The following is an 18,851-nucleotide window of genomic DNA, read 5'->3' as shown; positions in this document are numbered from 1 at the left end:
GGTTTCACCATGTTGGTCAGGCTGGTCTTGAACTCCTGACCTCGTGATCTGCCCGCCTTGGCCTCCCAAAGTGCTGGCATTACAGGTGTGAGCCACTGCGCCCAGCCTGTTTTCACTTCTTTATTGCTTCTCTTATGCAACCAAGTTACTCATCTTGATATGAGTTGAATTTAAGAACATAATGTTTTACATTTTTCTGCACTTTAAGATCATATATGTATATATTTGTGTGTATATATGTGTATATGTGTGTGTATATCTATGCATATATACGTGTGTATATATTTATGTATATACATGTATATATGTATATATGTGTGTATATGTGTATTGTATATGTATATATGTATGTGTGTATACAAATATGTGTATGTGTGTATACATATGTGTGTGTGTGTGTATATATATATATATATATATTTTTAATTTTGAGACGGAGTGTCGCTCTGTTGCCCAGGCTGGAGTGCAGTGGCGTGATCTCGGCTCACTGCAAACTCCACCTCCTGGGTTCACACCATCCTCCTGCCTCAGCCTCTCGAGTAGCTGGGACTACGGGCGCCTGCCACCATGCCCAGCTAATTTTTTGTATTTTTAGTAGAGCTGGGGTTTCACTATGTTAGCCAGGATGGTCTCGATCTCTTGACCTCGTGATCCGCCTGCCTCAGCCTCCCAAAGTGCTGGGATTACAGCCGTGAGCCACTGCACCCGGCCAAGATCTTATATTTTTAAATTAGATTATACAAAAGTGTAATATCCGTTCTAAAATATTCTATTGAAAAACAATATATAACTTTATGCTTGAGAACCTGATCTTAGATAAAATTGCTATTTGTCTCCGCTTTTGAATTGTAAAAATAGATTGCCTATGATTTCGTGTATCAAAAATAGTCTTAAATAAGATGGAGGTAGTGATGGAAAAATAGTAGTTTGTCACATGCATGTATCTGCTAATTGCTCGCCTCATTAAAAGAAAGGGTTTTTTGCAAATACAGGCTCATTTTTTTTTCAATCCTCAGCCCAATTTGGCAGTGAGTAAATACTCAAATGTTTAACCAAACACAGATCTTTAGGAGCATGACGGTTTTACCTGTGACTTCAGCCTTTATCTCAGTTCTAGATCAGTTTACATTCAGCATTCATTTGTTAACCACGTACAGGTTACTGCTGTGGATATTGTGCTAAGGGATGGCTGGGTGCGGTGGCTCATACCTGTAATCCCAGCACTTTGGGAGGCTGAGGCAGGAGGATTGCTTGAGTCCAGGAGTCCAAGACCAGCCTGGGCAACATGGCGAGACCCTGTCTCTACAAAAAAAAATCAGAAACAAATAGCCGAGCATGTTGGTGTGTACCTGTAGTCCCAGCTATTTATAAGGTTGAGGTGGGAAGATGGCTTGAGCCTGTGATCGTGCCACCACACTCCAGCCTGGGTGACAAAGCAGGATCCTGTCTGAAAAAGAAACAGGGTGGTTCGGGGACAGAGGGTGGTAAGTATACAGAGCTGAATGAGACATCATTTCCTTCAAACTTAAGAGTAACCAAATAGGCCAGGCATGATGGCTCACATCTGTAATCCCAGTACTTTGGGAGGCCGAGGTGGGCAGATCACCTGAGGTCAGGAGTTCGAGAACAGCCTGGCCAACATGGTGAAAACCCATCTCTATTAAAAATACAAAAATTAGCAGGCACGGTAGTGGGCACCTGTATTCCCAGCTACTCGGGAGGCTGAAGCCGCAGAATAGCTTGAATCCAGGAGGTGGAAGTTGCAGTGAGCTGAAATCGCACCATTGCACTCTAGCCTGGGCAACAAGAGCAAAACTCCATCTCAAAAAAAAAAAAAAAAAAAAAGAGTAACCAAATACATTTTTAGCTGTAAAAACATTACAAAGATCCTGAGGTAACACAAGAAAGCAAGCCATTTGCATTCTGAGGATTCAAAGAATAAATAGAAGTTTGCCAAACATAGTAAAGGTGGAAGTGATGTCTTTTTTTTTCTTTAACCCTGAATTTTCTGGCCAAACTGGAAGTGATTTCTGTATGTGGACAAATACATGAAATGTGAATCAGCACTCAGGGAACTAGAAAGTTATTTTTAAAATACATGGACACTGAGGAGTGAGTGACAGAAATAAGGCTGAAGAGCTAGGTAGGAACCAGATATTGATGTTTCTTGTTTGTCATAAGGGAAGCAGAAGTTCTAAGGAGCCAAGAATCTCAAATTCACATTTCTTTGGGGCTAGGCAGATGACTTTACTTCAGGTGACAGTGGGAGAATAGAAGGACATATAGGAGGTTATTATGGGAGTTTAGATGAGGAATGAAAGTAAGGAAAAGGGAGTGGAATAAGCAAGAAGAGGGAAGGATAGATGTGAAGAGATTTCAAGAAGATGTAAAGATTTGGGAGGTGTGAGAAAATTATCTGGGGAGAGTCTCAAGTTTTTGAGTGGATGGCAGTCACTTTTATGTCTTCTGTGATACGGAGCAGAGGGGAAGAATTGGGGTGTGAGGATTGGGAGAGATTAGTTATCTGAGGTGTCAAGCATTCAGAAGATAAACAGGACTGGAGCTCCAACAGAGAGGTCTGGGCTTAAGATAGAGGAAGAGTTGTGTGTCGTTACCATATGAATAGTTAATGAAATTGTGAGGCTGGATGGGCTTTTCAGTTGTTGAAGTGTCGAAGTTCAAGAAGATTCTCATCTTGTTTGTTAATGAACAAACTTTGCTTTGTATATTTAACTTTTAAAAAGTGGTAAATTGACTGAAATAATGCGTTTAATGTTATCTATTTTCCTTTTGCATGCTAAACTGCTTATTCAAATATTTTGGAGTTCAAAGCATCTAAAACGAATTATTGTGTTTTCCTAGAGAATTTCCACTCAAGGACATAATTTTAAGACCTAGTTTGACGCTAAAAATACATCTATAATTTAAAATTTGAATATAAATTGTTTGGCAAAATTGTTTTTCATTCTTATCTAATAATTAACAAAAGTCAATTTTCTCTAGTTTTAAAAAAATTCTGAAATATGTTATTAGTTCTTTGTTTATGCTTTTCAGAGGGCATGTCTTCAGTAAAAGGCAGTTTAGAAACCTTTATATATGCCTGCTGAGAACATTAGAGAATAAGTCTGCCTGACTGGTGGGAATTATTTAGATAATGAAGAAACTGTAAGATTTACTAATTTAGCCTTGGAAAAATTCCATTTATGAGAAAATAAAAGTTATCGCTTCATAGCACATTTCCAAAGTCTGGTAGAGTCTAAGATGAATTATTGAACCAGTTCTGTGGAGAGAGAAGTAAGTTAAGAGTTTCCAGGTACATATGATCTTTGAATGAAACTAAAGTGAGTTTTCTTAGTTAAAAAAGAAAAAAAAAAGGTGTGCTATATTGGTAAAGGTTTATTTTTGATGGTTTTTGAAAGTTTGGAATTCTTTTGAGGATTATTTAATTGCTTGGAATAATATCTTTTACAATGAAACTACCTAAATAATTTGCCAAATGTCTTACAAACTTTTGTTTAACAAAAGACAAAGATTCTACTCCAATTTTTTTGAGACAAAGTTTTGCTCTGTCATCCGGGCTGGAGTGTAGGGACACGCTCTCAACTCACTGCAGCCTCCACTTCCTGGGTTCAAGCTATTTTCCTGCCTCAGCCTCCCGAGTAGTTGGGACTACAGGTGCACTCCACTACGCCTGGCTACTTTTTGTCTTTTTAGTAGAGATGGGATTTCACCATGTTGGCCAGGCTGGTCTTGAACTCCTGACGTCAGGTGATCTGCCTGCCTCGGCCTCCCAAAGTGCTGGGATTACAGGCATGAGCCGTGGCACCTGGCTTGCTACTTCCATTTGGTTTTCTAAACTGGTGATAGTGTAACCATCCAAGGTTCTGAAATGTGTTAACTCAGCAGTTTTTATCCTCTGTAACTATATCTGAAAATAAGGGATTCCCTGCCATAAGATCAAGAGTTCTAGGATTGTTCCATAAAAATAATAGAAGAGTAAGTCCACACTTTATATTGTTAGTTGGTTCTTGAAAACTGTGACTAACAAATGAAATTAGTTTTTTTCCTCATCAACATTATAATGAAGGAAATGATGTTATTTGAGGACCTGCTATATGTCCTTTTGCTTAATGTTTAACACATTAAAAACATCAGAAAATGAAGGGGTAGCAGTGCTGCCTTTAATTAATATCTCCATTTGACACAGTATTCTTATAAAATAAAAAGTTTTCATGGTTGTTTACCATTTAGTACCAAGAACCTATTGACAACATTCATTAAGGGCTTTTTAAAAACAATTCTTTATTTTTCCTTCTCTATAACCCTTGGTCCAAGATCTCTGTATAATTAAGGGCTTATTGCATGTGTTTGCATCTCTAAAAGGTAAATCTTTAATTTAAATGTATCAAGAAATGGGAACTTCTTTTGGTTGAAAAAAAATTGAATTACTGTGGGGAAGAGTGATAAATGTAACTTGGAAAGTATAAAGTTTAGTGTTCATTATACAGATTGTTATACTTAGTTGTCATACATTTTTTGTGATAATTTTCCTTTTGTCTTGATTAGCTAAGTCATAACATTAAAAATGTGGTGCTTCGACCCAGTGGAGCGAAACAAAGCCGCCTAATGTTAACTCTACAAGATAACAGCTTCTTGTCTATTGACAAAGTACCAAGTAAGGATGCAGAGGAAATGAGGTTGTTTCTAGATGCAGTCCATCAAAACAGACTTCCTGCAGGTGAGTACTAATCACCCCAGGGTCTAACGTTAGTAGTTTTACAAGAATATGACTAGACTACAGACCAGTATTCAACTGAATTCATCAGCACATTAAAAGGATTATACACCATGAGCAAATAGGATTTATTCCTGAAATTCAAAGATAGTTCACCGTATGAAAATCAATCTATGTAATACATCATTCTTGAAAAAATGAAGGACGAAAACCACATGATCATCTGAATTGTTGCAGATGAAAACATTGACCAAATCCAACACTCTTTCATGATAAAAACACTCAACAAACTAGGAGTAGAAGGAAACGACTCAGCGTAATAAAGGTCATATGCAAAAACTTACAGCTAACATTGTATTTAGGGGTGAAAAACTGGAAATGTTTCCTCTAAGATCATTAGCAAGGCAGGAATACCTGCTCTTGCCACTTCTATTTAACATAGTACTAGAAGTCTTAGCCAGAGCCGTTAGGCAAGAAAAGGAAATAACAGGCATCCAAATTGGATAGGAAGAAGTAAAATTATTTGTGTTTGCAGATGACTTGATCTTATATGTAGATTCCACAAAAGAATATGATTAGAAAAAGGAGCAGGAATTTTTTTTGTTTTGAGATGGAGTCTTGCTCTGACACCTAGGCAAGAGTGCAGTGGCATGATCTCAGCTCACTGCAACCTCCACCAGGGAGGAGGATTTAAATTACAGTTGGGAAAAGTTACCTTGTTGCATAAATCTTAGACACTTACCTATCTATATGAGAATTATTCTGAAGTTTTACTCTTGCTGTGGAAAATGAGTCCTGTAAAAAAATCACATGGTATGATCAGGTTCCTCTGCCCCCTCTAACCCCTTTCATTTAAAATAGTGGTTTTTTTTCTTTTAATGCATTTACAGGCACTTTTTCTTTTCTTTTCTTTTCTTCTCTCTTTTTCTTTTTCTTTTTTTTGAGACAGTGTCTCACTCTGTCGCCCAGGTTGAAGTACAGTGGCAAGATTCCACTGTGTTGCCCAGGCTGTTATCGAACTCTTGGGCCCAAGTGATTGATCTTCCTTGGCCTCCCAAAGTGCTGGGTTTACAGGCGTGAGCCACTGCCTGGCCCTACAGCCATCTTTTTAGGAAAAAATCTCTTGCTTAAAATTTTTGAGTTCTCTACTATCACATTAGTCTTTAGCTCTGTCATCTTCAACATTTTACTATTACTTATATTTTATAGTTGACAAACTTACTTGAATTTTTTCAACTTAAATATGACACATTAAAAACATCAGAAAATGAAGGTGTAGCAGTGCTACCTTTAATTAGTATCTCCATTCGACACTGTATTCTTGTAAAATAAAAGCTTTTTATGGTTGTTTGCCATTTAGTACCTACTCATTATATGTTCATGCCACCAAATTGGAGCTATATCAATTTACTAAACTATGAATTTTAGAATCAAGAAATTGAGGCCAGGTGCGGTTGCTCACACCTGTAATCGCAGCACTTTGGGAGGCCGAGGTGGTCGGATCACGAGGTCAAGAGATCGAGACCATCCTGGCTAACACGGTGAAATCTCATCTCTACTAAAAATACAAAAAATTAGCCGGGCATGGTGGCGAGCGCCTGTAGTCCCAGCTACTTGGGAGGCTGAGACAGAAGAATGGTGTGAACCTGGGAGGTAGAGGTTACAATGAGCTGAGATTGCGCCACTGTACTCCAGCCTGGGCTACAGAGCGAGACTCCATCTCAAAAAAAAAAAAAAAAAAAGAATCAAGAAATTGAATACTATTTAAAATTCTTAGAATATGTCAGAGGCTAGTTTATATCTCTGTTTTAGTTTTATTTCATCTTACCCATATTAATGGAATCACTGTTTTAACAATTGATACGTGTAAGAAAAGCATGTCTTCAAATACGTTGGAGTGGAAAGCACAATATACTTTCTGGGGACCAATATTGAGCAACATAGCATAATGAAAAAATATAGGCTTTGGCCATAAATAGATGTAGGTTGAAATTCTAGCTCTGCCTGTTATTTCTGTGTGATTTTAGGTAAGTCACTTAATGACTGAGTTTTAATTTCCTAATCTCTAACATGAAGGTATCATCTTGATTTCAGGGCTTCTTAAAGAATGAGAGCTCATAAATGTAAAAGTATGACTTCCCTGTGCTAGGCGCTCAGTAAGTCATTGGCGTTATTAGAATAGCTAGCTGTGGGCTTAACTCTTAATTCATTCTGTGATCTTGGGCAAGTCATTTTAATCTCAGGTTTAGTTGCTTTAGCTGCCCAAAGGTGATTATTATATACTTTGCAGAGACTAGAGCAAAATAATGAATAAAAATACTTTGAACGGTATAAAGTATATAATATAAGCATGGCATTTCAAATCAGTGGACAAAAGACTAATATTTGATAAACTGTTAACTATAAACAAGACAGCTAACCATTTAGGAAGATAATACACTTGGATCCTTATCTCCAGTGACCAAAGATTTGAATGTAAAAAAAAAAGATAAAAGTATTGTAAAAAGTACTTTTAACATAATCTCTGGATGGAAAAGACTTTTCTGGGTGTTACATAAAAACTAGAATTAATAAAAGAAAGAGTGAAAACTTGTGTTAAAAAATTAGACAGTCTCTCTGGCAAGGAACAAAAGACAAAGGAAGAAAATAGTAGCCAGAGTGACAAAGTTAATATTACTAATATACAAAGACCTATTTTGCAAATCAATTAAAAAAAAAACCCAGTAGAGAAATTGACAAAAACTGCAAATAGAGAATTCAGGAAGCAAAATAGATGGCCCTTACACATGAAAAAATTCTCGACTTCACCAAACTCAGATTCCTACTACCACATTGGTAGCAGTGTGAAGGGAAGCAAGATATATTCTCGTATACTTGGTAGGAGCATAGAGGTTTTTTTTTTCTTTTTTTGTTTTTTTGAGGACTGTAATAATGTCGGTTTAGTTTAAAATTGTATGTTCTCTCAGTAATTCTTATTATAAGGAGTTTATCCTTCAAAAAGATTTGTGAAAGGATGTTAAGCATTGTTTGCAACTTTGAAAAATTAAAACATTTCAAATGGTCATCAGTTGGAAATTGGCTAACCAAATTAAAGTATAAAATATTTTTAAAAGTCCATGCAAATTCATATTTATATAATACCTTGAATGTTCCTTGAACTACTATTAATTTCTACAGAATAGAAGCCATTTATTCTACTGGATAAACTTACCTGTAGAGAATGTTTTGGAGTATATGTTATTGGAGATACACCTGTCACTGTTTCTGACATCCAGTGTCAGTGTTCATGTTGTCGATACACAATGACTTTTCCATAGTGTTATTAATATAATTACCAAATGTTTATTCTAGCTTTTTTTTTTTGCTTTGTAAATTTTAGCCTTCTATTAAATGTTTTCAGGTATGTGTGTTATTTAATTTTTTTGCTTCAGATTCTAGCTCTAAATTTTAGTTTCTATATAAGATGTATATTCTGTCAGAAAGAATTGGTTGATAGGCACTTTGATTTGTTTTCTTTTTTGCCTGCTGTTTCTTCCATTTCTTCAATATTATATAAAAATAATAATGATAAATCTTTTTGTTAAAGTGAGTGATTTGGGGATTTTAAAAAAATTTATATTTTTGGTCACCAGCCATGAAACCTTCTCAGGGGTCTGGTAGTTTTGGAGCCATTCTGGGTAGCAGGACCTCACAGAAGGAAACCAGCAGGCAGCTTTCTTACTCAGACAATCAGGTATGTTCATTTGAATCTTTTTAGCATTTAAAAAAAATGATAGTTGGCCAGGCACAGTGGCTCACGCCTGTAATCCCAGCACTTGGGAGGCTGAGGCGGGTGGATCACCTCAGGTCAGGAGTTTGAGACCAGCCTGGCCAACATGGTGAAACCCTGTCTCTACTAAAAATACAAAAATTAGCCGGGCGTGGTGGCACATACCTAGCTAGGCACATCCTAGCTACTCGGGAGGCCGAGGCAGGAGAATTGCTTGAACCCAGGAGGTGGAGGTTGTAGTAAGCCGAGCTCATGGCATTGCACTCCAGCCTGGGCAACAGAGCAAAACTCCATCTCAAAAAAAAAGAAAAAAAAAAAAAGATAGTCATAGACTATCAAGGGTATTTCTGCATACCTGAAATGTATCATTTCATTTAGGTATCATTCCAAACCATAGAGTAAGGGAAACTTTGAAGCTTTTCTGTAAGTAAATTTATGAATTCTCTTTGGCTGTGCAAAGAGGTGATCACTTAGTCCACTTATTGGACTAAGCAATGAATAAGATTTCATTTTTGTCAGGTTCTTTTTATAGGTTAGATTTTTGGGGGGATATTTTTATTGAGATATAATTGACATGCAGTAAGTTGTATATATTTAAAGTACAATTTGATATATTTTGATTACATATGTCCTTAAAATCATCATCATAATCAACATAGTGAACATAAACATAACTCTTGAGATTTCTTATTCTCCTTAGTAATCCTTCCCTCTGATCCCTATCCAGAAGCAACCACTGATATGTTTTCTCCCACTATAGATTAGGTTGTAATTTCTGGAGTTTAATATAAATGGAATGAGCGTGTAATTTTGGGAGGGCAGGGTCTGGCTTCCCTCAGTGAGCATAATTATTCTGAGATTCATACATTCCTTGGTAGGAATTTAAATTGTTGAAATATTATTTAAATGCATAAGTGTTAACACATATAGCAGAAGCAAGTATTTATGCTTTCACAAGTAATAATTCTCATTAGTGGAGTCATAAATTCAATTTTGTGGGTCATGACTAACATTAAATTTAAAAAGTAGAATAGAAAATAATAGATAATATTGTACATATTAAGGATAACTACTGATTTTTCAAACTTTTATTTTTGTTCATTTATACATATTTATAATAGGTTTTGATGTAGAACATTTCTTACTATGCGGCCAGGCGTGGTGGCTCACTCCTGTAATCTCAGCACTTTGGGAGGCTGAGGTGGGCAGATTCCATGAGCCCAGGAGTTTGAGACCAGCCCGGGCAACATGTGAAACCCTGTCTCTACAAAAAATACATAAATTAGCTGGGCATGGTGGTGTGCACCTGTAGTCCCAGCTGCTTCGAAGACTGGGGTGGGAGAATCACCTGAGCCTGGGAAGTCGAGGCTGCAGGAAGCAGTGATTGTGCCACTGCACTCCAGCCTGGGTGACAGAGTAAGACTCTATCTTAAATATATATGTAATATATATGTATTTGTTACTATGGGATGGGGTAATATTCAAAATTCTGAAAAAGTTGCAAAACAGTAGACATGTAGTATGCTACTGTTTGTATAACAAAAAGTAAAATATTGATTTGTATTTGCATAACAGAACAAGGGAAGAATAAGTGGGAAAAGGGGAAGTGGAAGAACTGAGTAGATGGTGATAGACTTATCATTGGTCTGTGGCTTTTAATATTACTTTGATTTGTGAACCTTGAGAATGTATCACTCATTTGAAAATAAGTTTAACTTTTTGAAGTATTCGTTCAGATGACCTTAGAAGTTTTAAAATTTCCTATCCTAAGATTATAATTCTGTAAACAAAAGTAATGGGACATAACTTCCATAGAAAAATCACATAGCTCTTAATGCAGAGATATAAAACTTAACTGGCAGAGTGTTCATGTAAAGCTCTATTTCCCAACTAATGCTTACATTGCCATATTCTCTTTGAGTGTTCTTGCCATGTCTTAAGGGTAGACTCTTTGATTCATCCTCACAGTGAACTCTATCTCACCTTCCTTTTCCCTATCATATGTTTCATTCCTCCAAACTAGAACCCTCTCAAGAATCATGACTGTTTTGTTGGCATTTAAGTTGTGGCAACCAAATGTCACTGTCACCTTTTCTTGTCATAATCATAATTGGATATTTTTTTCCTCCAAAGATCAGTTCTCATGCTGATCACTAGAGCCATGTCTTTGTGTGTCTTTTTTTTTTTTTGGTTAGTAATTCAAAGCAGTGTTCTTGCCCCCTCTCCAGGTGTGCTGTGGAATTTTTAAGTTTATAAGAATGCTATAGGAAAATAAGTGTCAAGCTCAGTTTTTCACACTGACTGTACATTAGAATCACCTGGAGTGCTTTTAAAAACAACAACAACAACAAAACTGATGAATGAGCCTTACCCCAGACCAACTAGAATAGAATCTCTAGACATATATCTCCATTTGTATTTTTTCCTTTTTTTAAACATAGGGTCTTGCTCTGTCGCCTAGGCTAGATTGCAGTGGTGCAGTCATAGCTCACTATAACCTCAAACTATTGAGCTCAAGTGATCCTCCCGCCTTGGCTTTCTGGGATTACAGGCATGAGCTATCGCACCTGGCTCCATTTGTATTTTTTAAACCTTTCCATTGGAGAATCACTGTTCTAAAAATATTCCAGTTAATTTGAAGATTTAACTGTCTCAAACTTTATTTTTACAGGCTTCTGCAAAAAGAGGAAGTTTGGAAACTAAAGATGATATTCCATTTCGAAAAGTTCTTGGTAATCCGGGTAGAGGATCGATTAAGACTGTAGCAGGAAGTGGAATAGCTGTTACTCGGACAATTCCTTCTTTGACGTCTACGTCAACACCTCTTAGATCAGGGTTGCTAGAAAATCGGTAGGAGAGACTTTTTTTTCGTAGTCACTAGCTGTATCTGTTTGCAAATGTCTTTTAGGCCTTTTAGAAATACCAGTAATTTGAGGAGAAATATAGAGTAAATTTTTGGTAGATGTAATGATTACAAGTATTTGTCATATGTAGTTTATGTCAGTGACACGCATTAAGCATACAAATATACAGCATATAAATTTAAATATGGGCCAGGTGTGATAGCTCATGCCTGTAATCCCAACACTTCGGGAGACCAAGGCGGGCGGATCATGAGGTCAGGAGATTGAGACCATCCTGGCTAACATAGTGAAAACCTTTCTCTACTAAAAATACAAAAAATTACCCTGGTGTGGTGGCACACGCCTATAGTCCCAGCTACTTGGGAGGCTGAGGCAGGAGAATCGCTTGAACCTGGGAGGCAGAGGTTGTGGTGAGCCAAGATCGCGTCACTACAGACTGGGGTGACAGAGCAAGACTGTCTGGAAATTAATAATAATAATAATTAAATATGGTGTAGAGAATTAAGATAATAGTCCCATTTCCTGTTCTTCAATGTGTTGATTTATGAATTTTTGTGATATGAATTATGGCTTTTTAAAGGTAACCTTTTCTTTGTTCTCTGTAGTACTGAAAAGAGGAAAAGAATGATATCAACTGGCTCAGAATTGAATGAAGATTACCCTAAGGAAAATGATTCATCATCGTAAGTTACTTTAAGGGCCTTTATAGTGTTAAAGCAGTGTTTCTTACATTGGTATTTGTAACCACTGGGGAAGATTGGGGAAATGGTTTTAATTTATGAGAATTCCAAAGATGGAAGAGCAGAATTTAAAGTAGTTTGGTGACAGTAGACTGTAGGCTCAATAGAGAGGGAAATTAGCCATTGCTATTGCTTTGGTCATTTCACTGCATTTCTCTTATCCTGCCTTTTTTAAAATCTGCAGTACTTAGTGGGAGAATAGAACTGAAGAACTCTAAACAAATGTTTCTTGCTGGCTGCTGTTTTAGTGTGAACCCCTTCTTGTCTTCTTTATGCTTAATTTTTTAAAAAAGTTTTTTACTTTTTCACTTTACTCATGTAAAAAGTCAGCCTAGAGGTTGAAGGATGTGAGCCTGTGTGTTCTAGGCAAGTAGCATTAATCTTGCAGAGATGTTTTCTAGGTTGAACAAAAGGGAATAGATCAACCCGGGGTGCTCACCAACTCGTAATCATCGTCCTCATTTTGTGAGGATTTTTTTTTTTGTCTTCTAGGGGAGAAAACTAATTATACAGTTATCAGTTAAAATCTCAATTAATACCTTAACAGAATCAGTTGGTAGACAGTTAATTGAGGTCAAGAGGTCACCAGAAAGGAGTTGGGAAAAAGCCAAAGAAACTTTATATATTAATTGATTTTGCTGCTGTAATAGATGTAAAAGTCTGAGTAGGTGGTAGGACTGGTGTCTGAAACTATAATCACCATGGACTCAGATTCTTTCTGTCTTGTTGTTCTGCCATCCTTAATAAGCAGCCTCCATTTTGTGGACCAAGGTAGCCGCTTCAGTCTCTACTTTCTTGTCTCCATTTCTGTTAGTTGAAGAGAGCAAAGGGAAGGCATGCCGTTTCCTTAGGCTGGAAATTGCATATACCACCTTTGTGCATATCACATTGGCCAGAACTTAATCACATGGTTATATCAGGATATGAGAAGGTCTGGGAAATATGCCTGTGTTTCAATTATTGTGGCAAAAGCGTACAGTGGTTATTTGGGGACAGCTAATACAACTAACAGTCTGCCTTAGTTTGCCCCTACAGCCACTGAAATAACCCAGTTCACTATTCTTCCATACATAGAACACCCTTATCTCTATCCAAATGGAGAAGAACTCCAAATCTCATGAGAACAGTGTATCCAGCTCAGAGTCTAGGATCTTTGGGTGATCTTTCTTTCTGGGTGCAGGCTTCTCTGTAAGGTCCAAATGTACCTTGGACCATGCCCCCATGGTCTGGTACCTAAAAACTAAAAGGCAAGTTAATTTTCATTTCCCACTCCAGACCTCATGCACACATCATTGTACATTGCTGGAGTAGGAACAGAATAATCACAGTAAAAATTTCTGTTTAAAATAGACAAGAATAGGAAACTGGAGGGGTCTTGGGTCTATAGCAGTGATAAAATCTTGCTAGCTGGAAATTGTGAGGACAGTGAAGGCGTTGGAATAAGTTCCTGGTTAGCCCATCTAGCAGTCTGATTCTGTTGTCTGGGAGAAACCTCCTTGCCCATTGTACTCCATGTGACCCCCTGGCTTTGCCCTCTGGCAGATTTTCCTTGTGTGTTTTCTTTAAAGGCCACCACCAAAATAGATTTTGAAAACTATATTTTTCATCGAGGCCATATAGCTTTTATAGCCTGCTTCATCCAAGTTTAAAGATTCTTTAAAGGTAAAACAAGCAGGCTTGAGAAAGAGTTGGGGTCTATATATTTTTTTTTCTTTTTTTTTTAATTTTTCTTTTTTTTTTTTTTGAAACGGAGTCTTATTCTATCACCCAGGCTGGAGTGCAGTGGTACAATGTCAGCTCAGTGCAACCTTCGCCTCCCAGGTTCAAGCAAGGTTGAAGCACTGCCTCAGCCTCCCATGTAGCTTGGACTACAAGTGTGCACTGCCACACCCAGCTAATTTTTGTATTTTTAGTAGAGACAGGGTTTCACCATGTTGTCCAGGCTGTTCTGGAACTCCTGACCTCAAGTGATCTGCCCGCTTCGACCTCCCAAAGTGCTGGGATTACACGCATGAGCCACCACACCCGGCCTGTTTTGTTTTAATATACTTTTTAATTTTGAAATAATCCAATTTGCAGAAAAGTCACAAAGATAACATAGAATGTTCCTGTATACCCCTTACCCAGCTTCTGCTAATATTAATATCAAAGTTATTTTCTACAAAACTGACTCTCTAGTTAACTCTTACCACTGCCTCAGTTTGAGAATCAAAAGCAATTGGATATTTTTATCCCATGGTCTCAAATTACCAGACAATTTTGATTCTAGGCTCTTGGCACAGAGAGCTATGTTTGTTTGTTTTTTTTGAGATGGAGTCTCACTGTGTTGCCCAGGCTGGAGTGCAGTGGTGTGATCTCAGCTCACTGCAAGCTCCGCCTCCTGGGTTCACACCATTCTCCTGCCAGGTAGCTGGGACTACAGGCACCCGCCACCACGCCCAGCTAATTTTTTTTTTTTTTTGTATTTTTAGTAGAGACAGGGTTTTACGGTGTTAGCCAGAATAGTCTTGATTTCCTGACCTTGTGATCCGCCTGCCTCAGGCTCCCAAAGTGCTGGGATTACAGGCGTGAGCCACTGTGCCCGTCTGGTTTTTTGTTTTTTTGTTTTTTTTTTTGAGACGGAGTCTTGCACTGTTGCCCAGGCTAGAGTGCAATGGTGCCATCTTGGCTCACTGCAATCTCTGCGTCCCGGGTTCAAGTGATTCTCCTACCTCAGCTTCCTGAGTAGCTGAGATTACAGGCGTGCACCACCATGCCTGGCTAATTTTTGTATTTTTAGTAGAGACGGAGTTTTACCATGTTACCCAGGCTGGTCTCGAACTTCTGAGCTCAGGTGATCTGCCTGCCTCGGCCTCCCAAGGTGCTGGGATTATAGGCATGAGCCACCGTGCCTGTCCGCTATGTTTCTTTTCATCACTGATTGCAAGCTGATTAGCTTTGGCCTAAATTTATATGTCTCAAATAGGACCTTGTTGAAAGCAATAAGAAATACTAACAGACCAGTATCCTTAATTGTAATCATTTACTGTAGAGCTATAGGTTCAGTGAGTATGAGATCTGCGTTTCAAGACTATTAACATGACTGTTTTTATCAAATATTTTACTAAGGCGTAAAATGGTCATCACCTTTCTAATCTGTAATATCGGTATTCGTACCTCCCCCTCTTACTAAGCCAGTGCTACATGCTTTAGGTTTGTTATGGTAGCACCCCACTTTTAATTACAAATTTTGTATATTCAAGGTCTAGTTGAAGGGAACAAAATTCACTCTAGTGAGTTTATGCACAAAGGTATTTGCACACAATAAGTATTAAATGGCTTACAGAATTATTAGGATAGTTGAAAAGACAGGCTCTAAGTTAAGTTTTCAGGAATGATTTTGAGAGATTTGCCTCAAACCAGATCACCAAAGATCCTCCCGGCTATTCTCTCATGAAGCTAACAGCTGAATTGGAATCTATCGTGAAAGCTGTCCTCTCTAGAACCATGCTGTCACTGCCAAGATTGGAAACCCTGTATAGAAAAACCAAGGTGATATTTAGCATCAGAAATAGTGGAATGGTAATGCTTCTGCCTTATTTACACTTTCCAGATCTTGCATGTAATTGCCTTATTTTAAATCTGATCCAGAACACTAACTAAGAAATGTAGGGTTACTTTATTAGCATTCTTGTTTCTGCACATCAGGGAGGTACACCAGAATGTGGTTGTGCATGCCAGTCTAGCACATTCACTACACTTTTGGGAAGTCCCAGTTGTTCCAACTAGCAGTCTGTCTGATAAGCACTAGGTTACTGATCCTTGTTCTGGGTTACTAATACTTTTTACACCATCACATCTAGATTTTTTTTAAGTTTGCGCTCCTTAGAAGCTGACCTAGATGAATATACTTGTGCAAATGGCATTTAAAGCAGTGCTTATAGAGGAGACAAATAACAGAGTGGGAGAAGCAGGCCAGAGAAGAAAAAGAAGCCAAGCAAGAGTGTGACCTCAGGTAAAAGTACCACAGAGAATAGGCTTCATCTTGATCTAGCAGGGAAACTCTTGGGTTGTTCTAGCTTGAGGCAGGGAGGCTGGGCTTTCCTATTTCCATACTAGACCGTCTTTGGTTACCAGTTGCTCTGGCTCTGTCCAGGTGGGCAAAATGTTTTAAGTAGTTAAATGCAGTCCTCTGAAGAACTGCAGATGCTGACTGGTGAACCACATTGAAAATACATAGTCTAGGGGTGTGTAAAGGATAAAAAGGATCTTAGGGACTCTGATGGAGCGTCACCATTGTCCACTGAAAGAGTTGCTACTATAGTTCCCCCTTCCCCTAGCTTGTACCATTTATATTGACTCCTGTCTTGTATTAAGTTTATTCCATTTTGTCATGGATTCTTCATATTGTTGCTTCCCACTTCTGGGGAAGAATCTTACAAAAGGAGGCTTAGTGGGATTAACTACAGTGTGTTGCTGCAGGTGGTCTTAGGGCTGTAACCCATATTGACATCTCTTCCTACCATCAATTCCATGCATCCTCTATTAACACTTCTGCTCATCTTGATGGTTTGACTGAATGGCATTACCGAGATCTTCATCTGAGGGATTTGAGCCTTTGGTCACCATGTGCTTGTCAGGTTGTGGTTGTTGTAATTGCCCATTATAATTACATGAGAGCTGTGCTTATCACTGAGCGTGAGGGCATTAAGAGGCACCCTAGTGAATCCCCTTTATACCAGATAAATTCCTCACTGCCTTCATTATATAGCAGCAACCCTTCTTCCTTATAATAGTCATTTACCCCTGCCAGTGTGGTAACTCCTTTTCTTTCCTATGAATCTGCCTGCATGAGGAGCTCAAAATAACTAGGTAACAGCCATAACTTCAGGTTTAATTGTTCTTTAACCGTCCTCCTTGATTAAAAAGCACCCCCTCTGGGAACTAGGACCCCCAAAATCTAATTTGGAGAAACAGCACAAATTCTCCAAGTGAGTTATTGAAAAATAATGGCAAATGGGGCTACTCCTGCTTTTACTTCTTGGTTGCTGGACCCGTGTATTTTTTATAAATGGAATGATTTGTTGGTATCTTGAAGGCCACCCCATTCTTAATGAGATACTCTCTATACTGCACTTTTAAAAGGTATTGCAGCACTTTATCAGGCCAGCAGCTTTGGGGTAATACTGTATGTGGTAGGAACTGTGGATCTTTGTGGTCATATGTTGCCGTTGTACCTCCTGTTCTGCAAAGTGGAATCCTTGTTCTAAGATACTATGTGAGTTTTCTTGTTAGTGAATGAGATACTCCTATGAGTCCTTGGATAGTAATGCTGGTCAAGGCACCATAGACAGCATAGGCAAATGTATATATGCATGATTTTACTTTCTATGGTTTCAGTTACCTATGGTCAACCTTGGTCCAAAAATGTTAAGTGGAAAATTCCAGAAATAAATAATTCGTAAGTTTTGTTTTGGTTTTGAGACAGGGTCTTGCTCCAGCCCAGGCTGGAGTGCACTGGTGTAGTCATAGCTTACTGTAGCCTCCAACTCCTGGGCTTAAGCATTCAAGCCTCAGCCTCCCAAATAGAACTATAGGCATGCGCCACCATACCTGGCTAGTCTTGGCTGTTTTTATTTTTATTTTTGTAGGGATGCAGTCTTGCTATGTTGCCCAGGCTGGTCTTGAACTCCTGGCCTCAAATAATCCTCCCACCTGGCCTCCCAAAGTGCTGGGATTATAGGCGAAAACTACTGCACCTGGCCCTAATTCATAGGTTTTAAATGGTGCACTGTTTTGAGTAGTACAATGAAACCTTGAGCTGTCCCATTCCATCTGGCCTGGGATGTGAATCATTCTTTTGTTTAGTGGCTCCACACTGTATATGCTACCCACTCATTAGTCACTTAATAGCCATCTTGGTTATCAGACCAACTGTGAGAGTATTGCTGTGTTTATATTAAGTAACCCTTATATTACTTAATAATTATCCAAAGCACGACAGTAGTGATGCTGGCAATTCAGATGTGCCAAAGAGAAACTGTAAAGTGCCTCCTTTAAGTGAAAAGGTAAAAGCTCTCAATAAAGAAAGAAAAAAAAAGATTTTTTTTTTTTTTTTTTGAGACGGAGTCCCACTCTGTCACCTAGGCTGGGATGCAGTGGCGTGATCTCGGCTCATTGCAACCTCCGCCTCCTGGTTTCACGCAATTCTCCTTCCTCAGCCTCCTGAGTAGCTGGGATCACAGGTGCGTGCCATCACACCTGGCTAATTTTTGTATTTTTAGTAGGGATGGGGTTTCACCATGTTATCCAGGCTGGTCTTGAACTCCTGACATCGTGATCCGCCCACCTCGGCCTCCCAAAGTGCTGGGATTACAGGCATGAGCCACTGCGCCGGCCAGGTTTTTTATTTTTTTGAGACAGTCTTGCTCTATTACCCAGGCTGGAGTGCAGTGACACAATCTCAGCTCACTGCATTTCTGCCTCCCGGGCTCAGGCGATCCTTCCACCTCAGCCTCCCAAGCAGCTGGGACTACAGGCATGCATCACTGTGCCTAGCTAATTTTTGTATTTTTTGTAGAGACGGGGTTTCACCACGTTGCTCAGGTTGGTCTCAAACTCCTGAGCTCAAGTGATCTGCCCGCCTTAGCCTCCCAAAGTGCTGGGATTATGGGTGTGAGCCACCGTGCCCGGCCAATAAAAAGAATCTTATGCTGTGGTTGCGAAGATCTATGGTAAGAATGAATCTTCTATCCATGGAATTG

General features: G+C 38.7%; 1 protein-coding gene across 1 annotated transcript in view; it reads left to right on the top strand.

Moving 5' to 3' along the window:
- USP37 (ubiquitin specific peptidase 37) overlaps positions 1 to 18,851 on the top strand; it is a 119,044-nt gene that overhangs the window by 10,964 nt on the left and 89,229 nt on the right. Inside the window, exons 5-8 of the mRNA XM_030802492.1 lie at positions 4,567 to 4,738; positions 8,368 to 8,468; positions 11,176 to 11,354; positions 11,974 to 12,051. Coding sequence (XP_030658352.1) covers positions 4,567 to 4,738; positions 8,368 to 8,468; positions 11,176 to 11,354; positions 11,974 to 12,051 — 530 coding nt within the window. The remainder of the gene's footprint in view (positions 1 to 4,566; positions 4,739 to 8,367; positions 8,469 to 11,175; positions 11,355 to 11,973; positions 12,052 to 18,851) is intronic.

Source organism: Nomascus leucogenys, chromosome 22a (assembly GCF_006542625.1).
Source record: "Nomascus leucogenys isolate Asia chromosome 22a, Asia_NLE_v1, whole genome shotgun sequence".
Taxonomy (NCBI): Eukaryota; Metazoa; Chordata; class Mammalia; order Primates; family Hylobatidae; genus Nomascus; species Nomascus leucogenys.
This window is presented reverse-complemented; position numbering and strand designations above follow the sequence as displayed.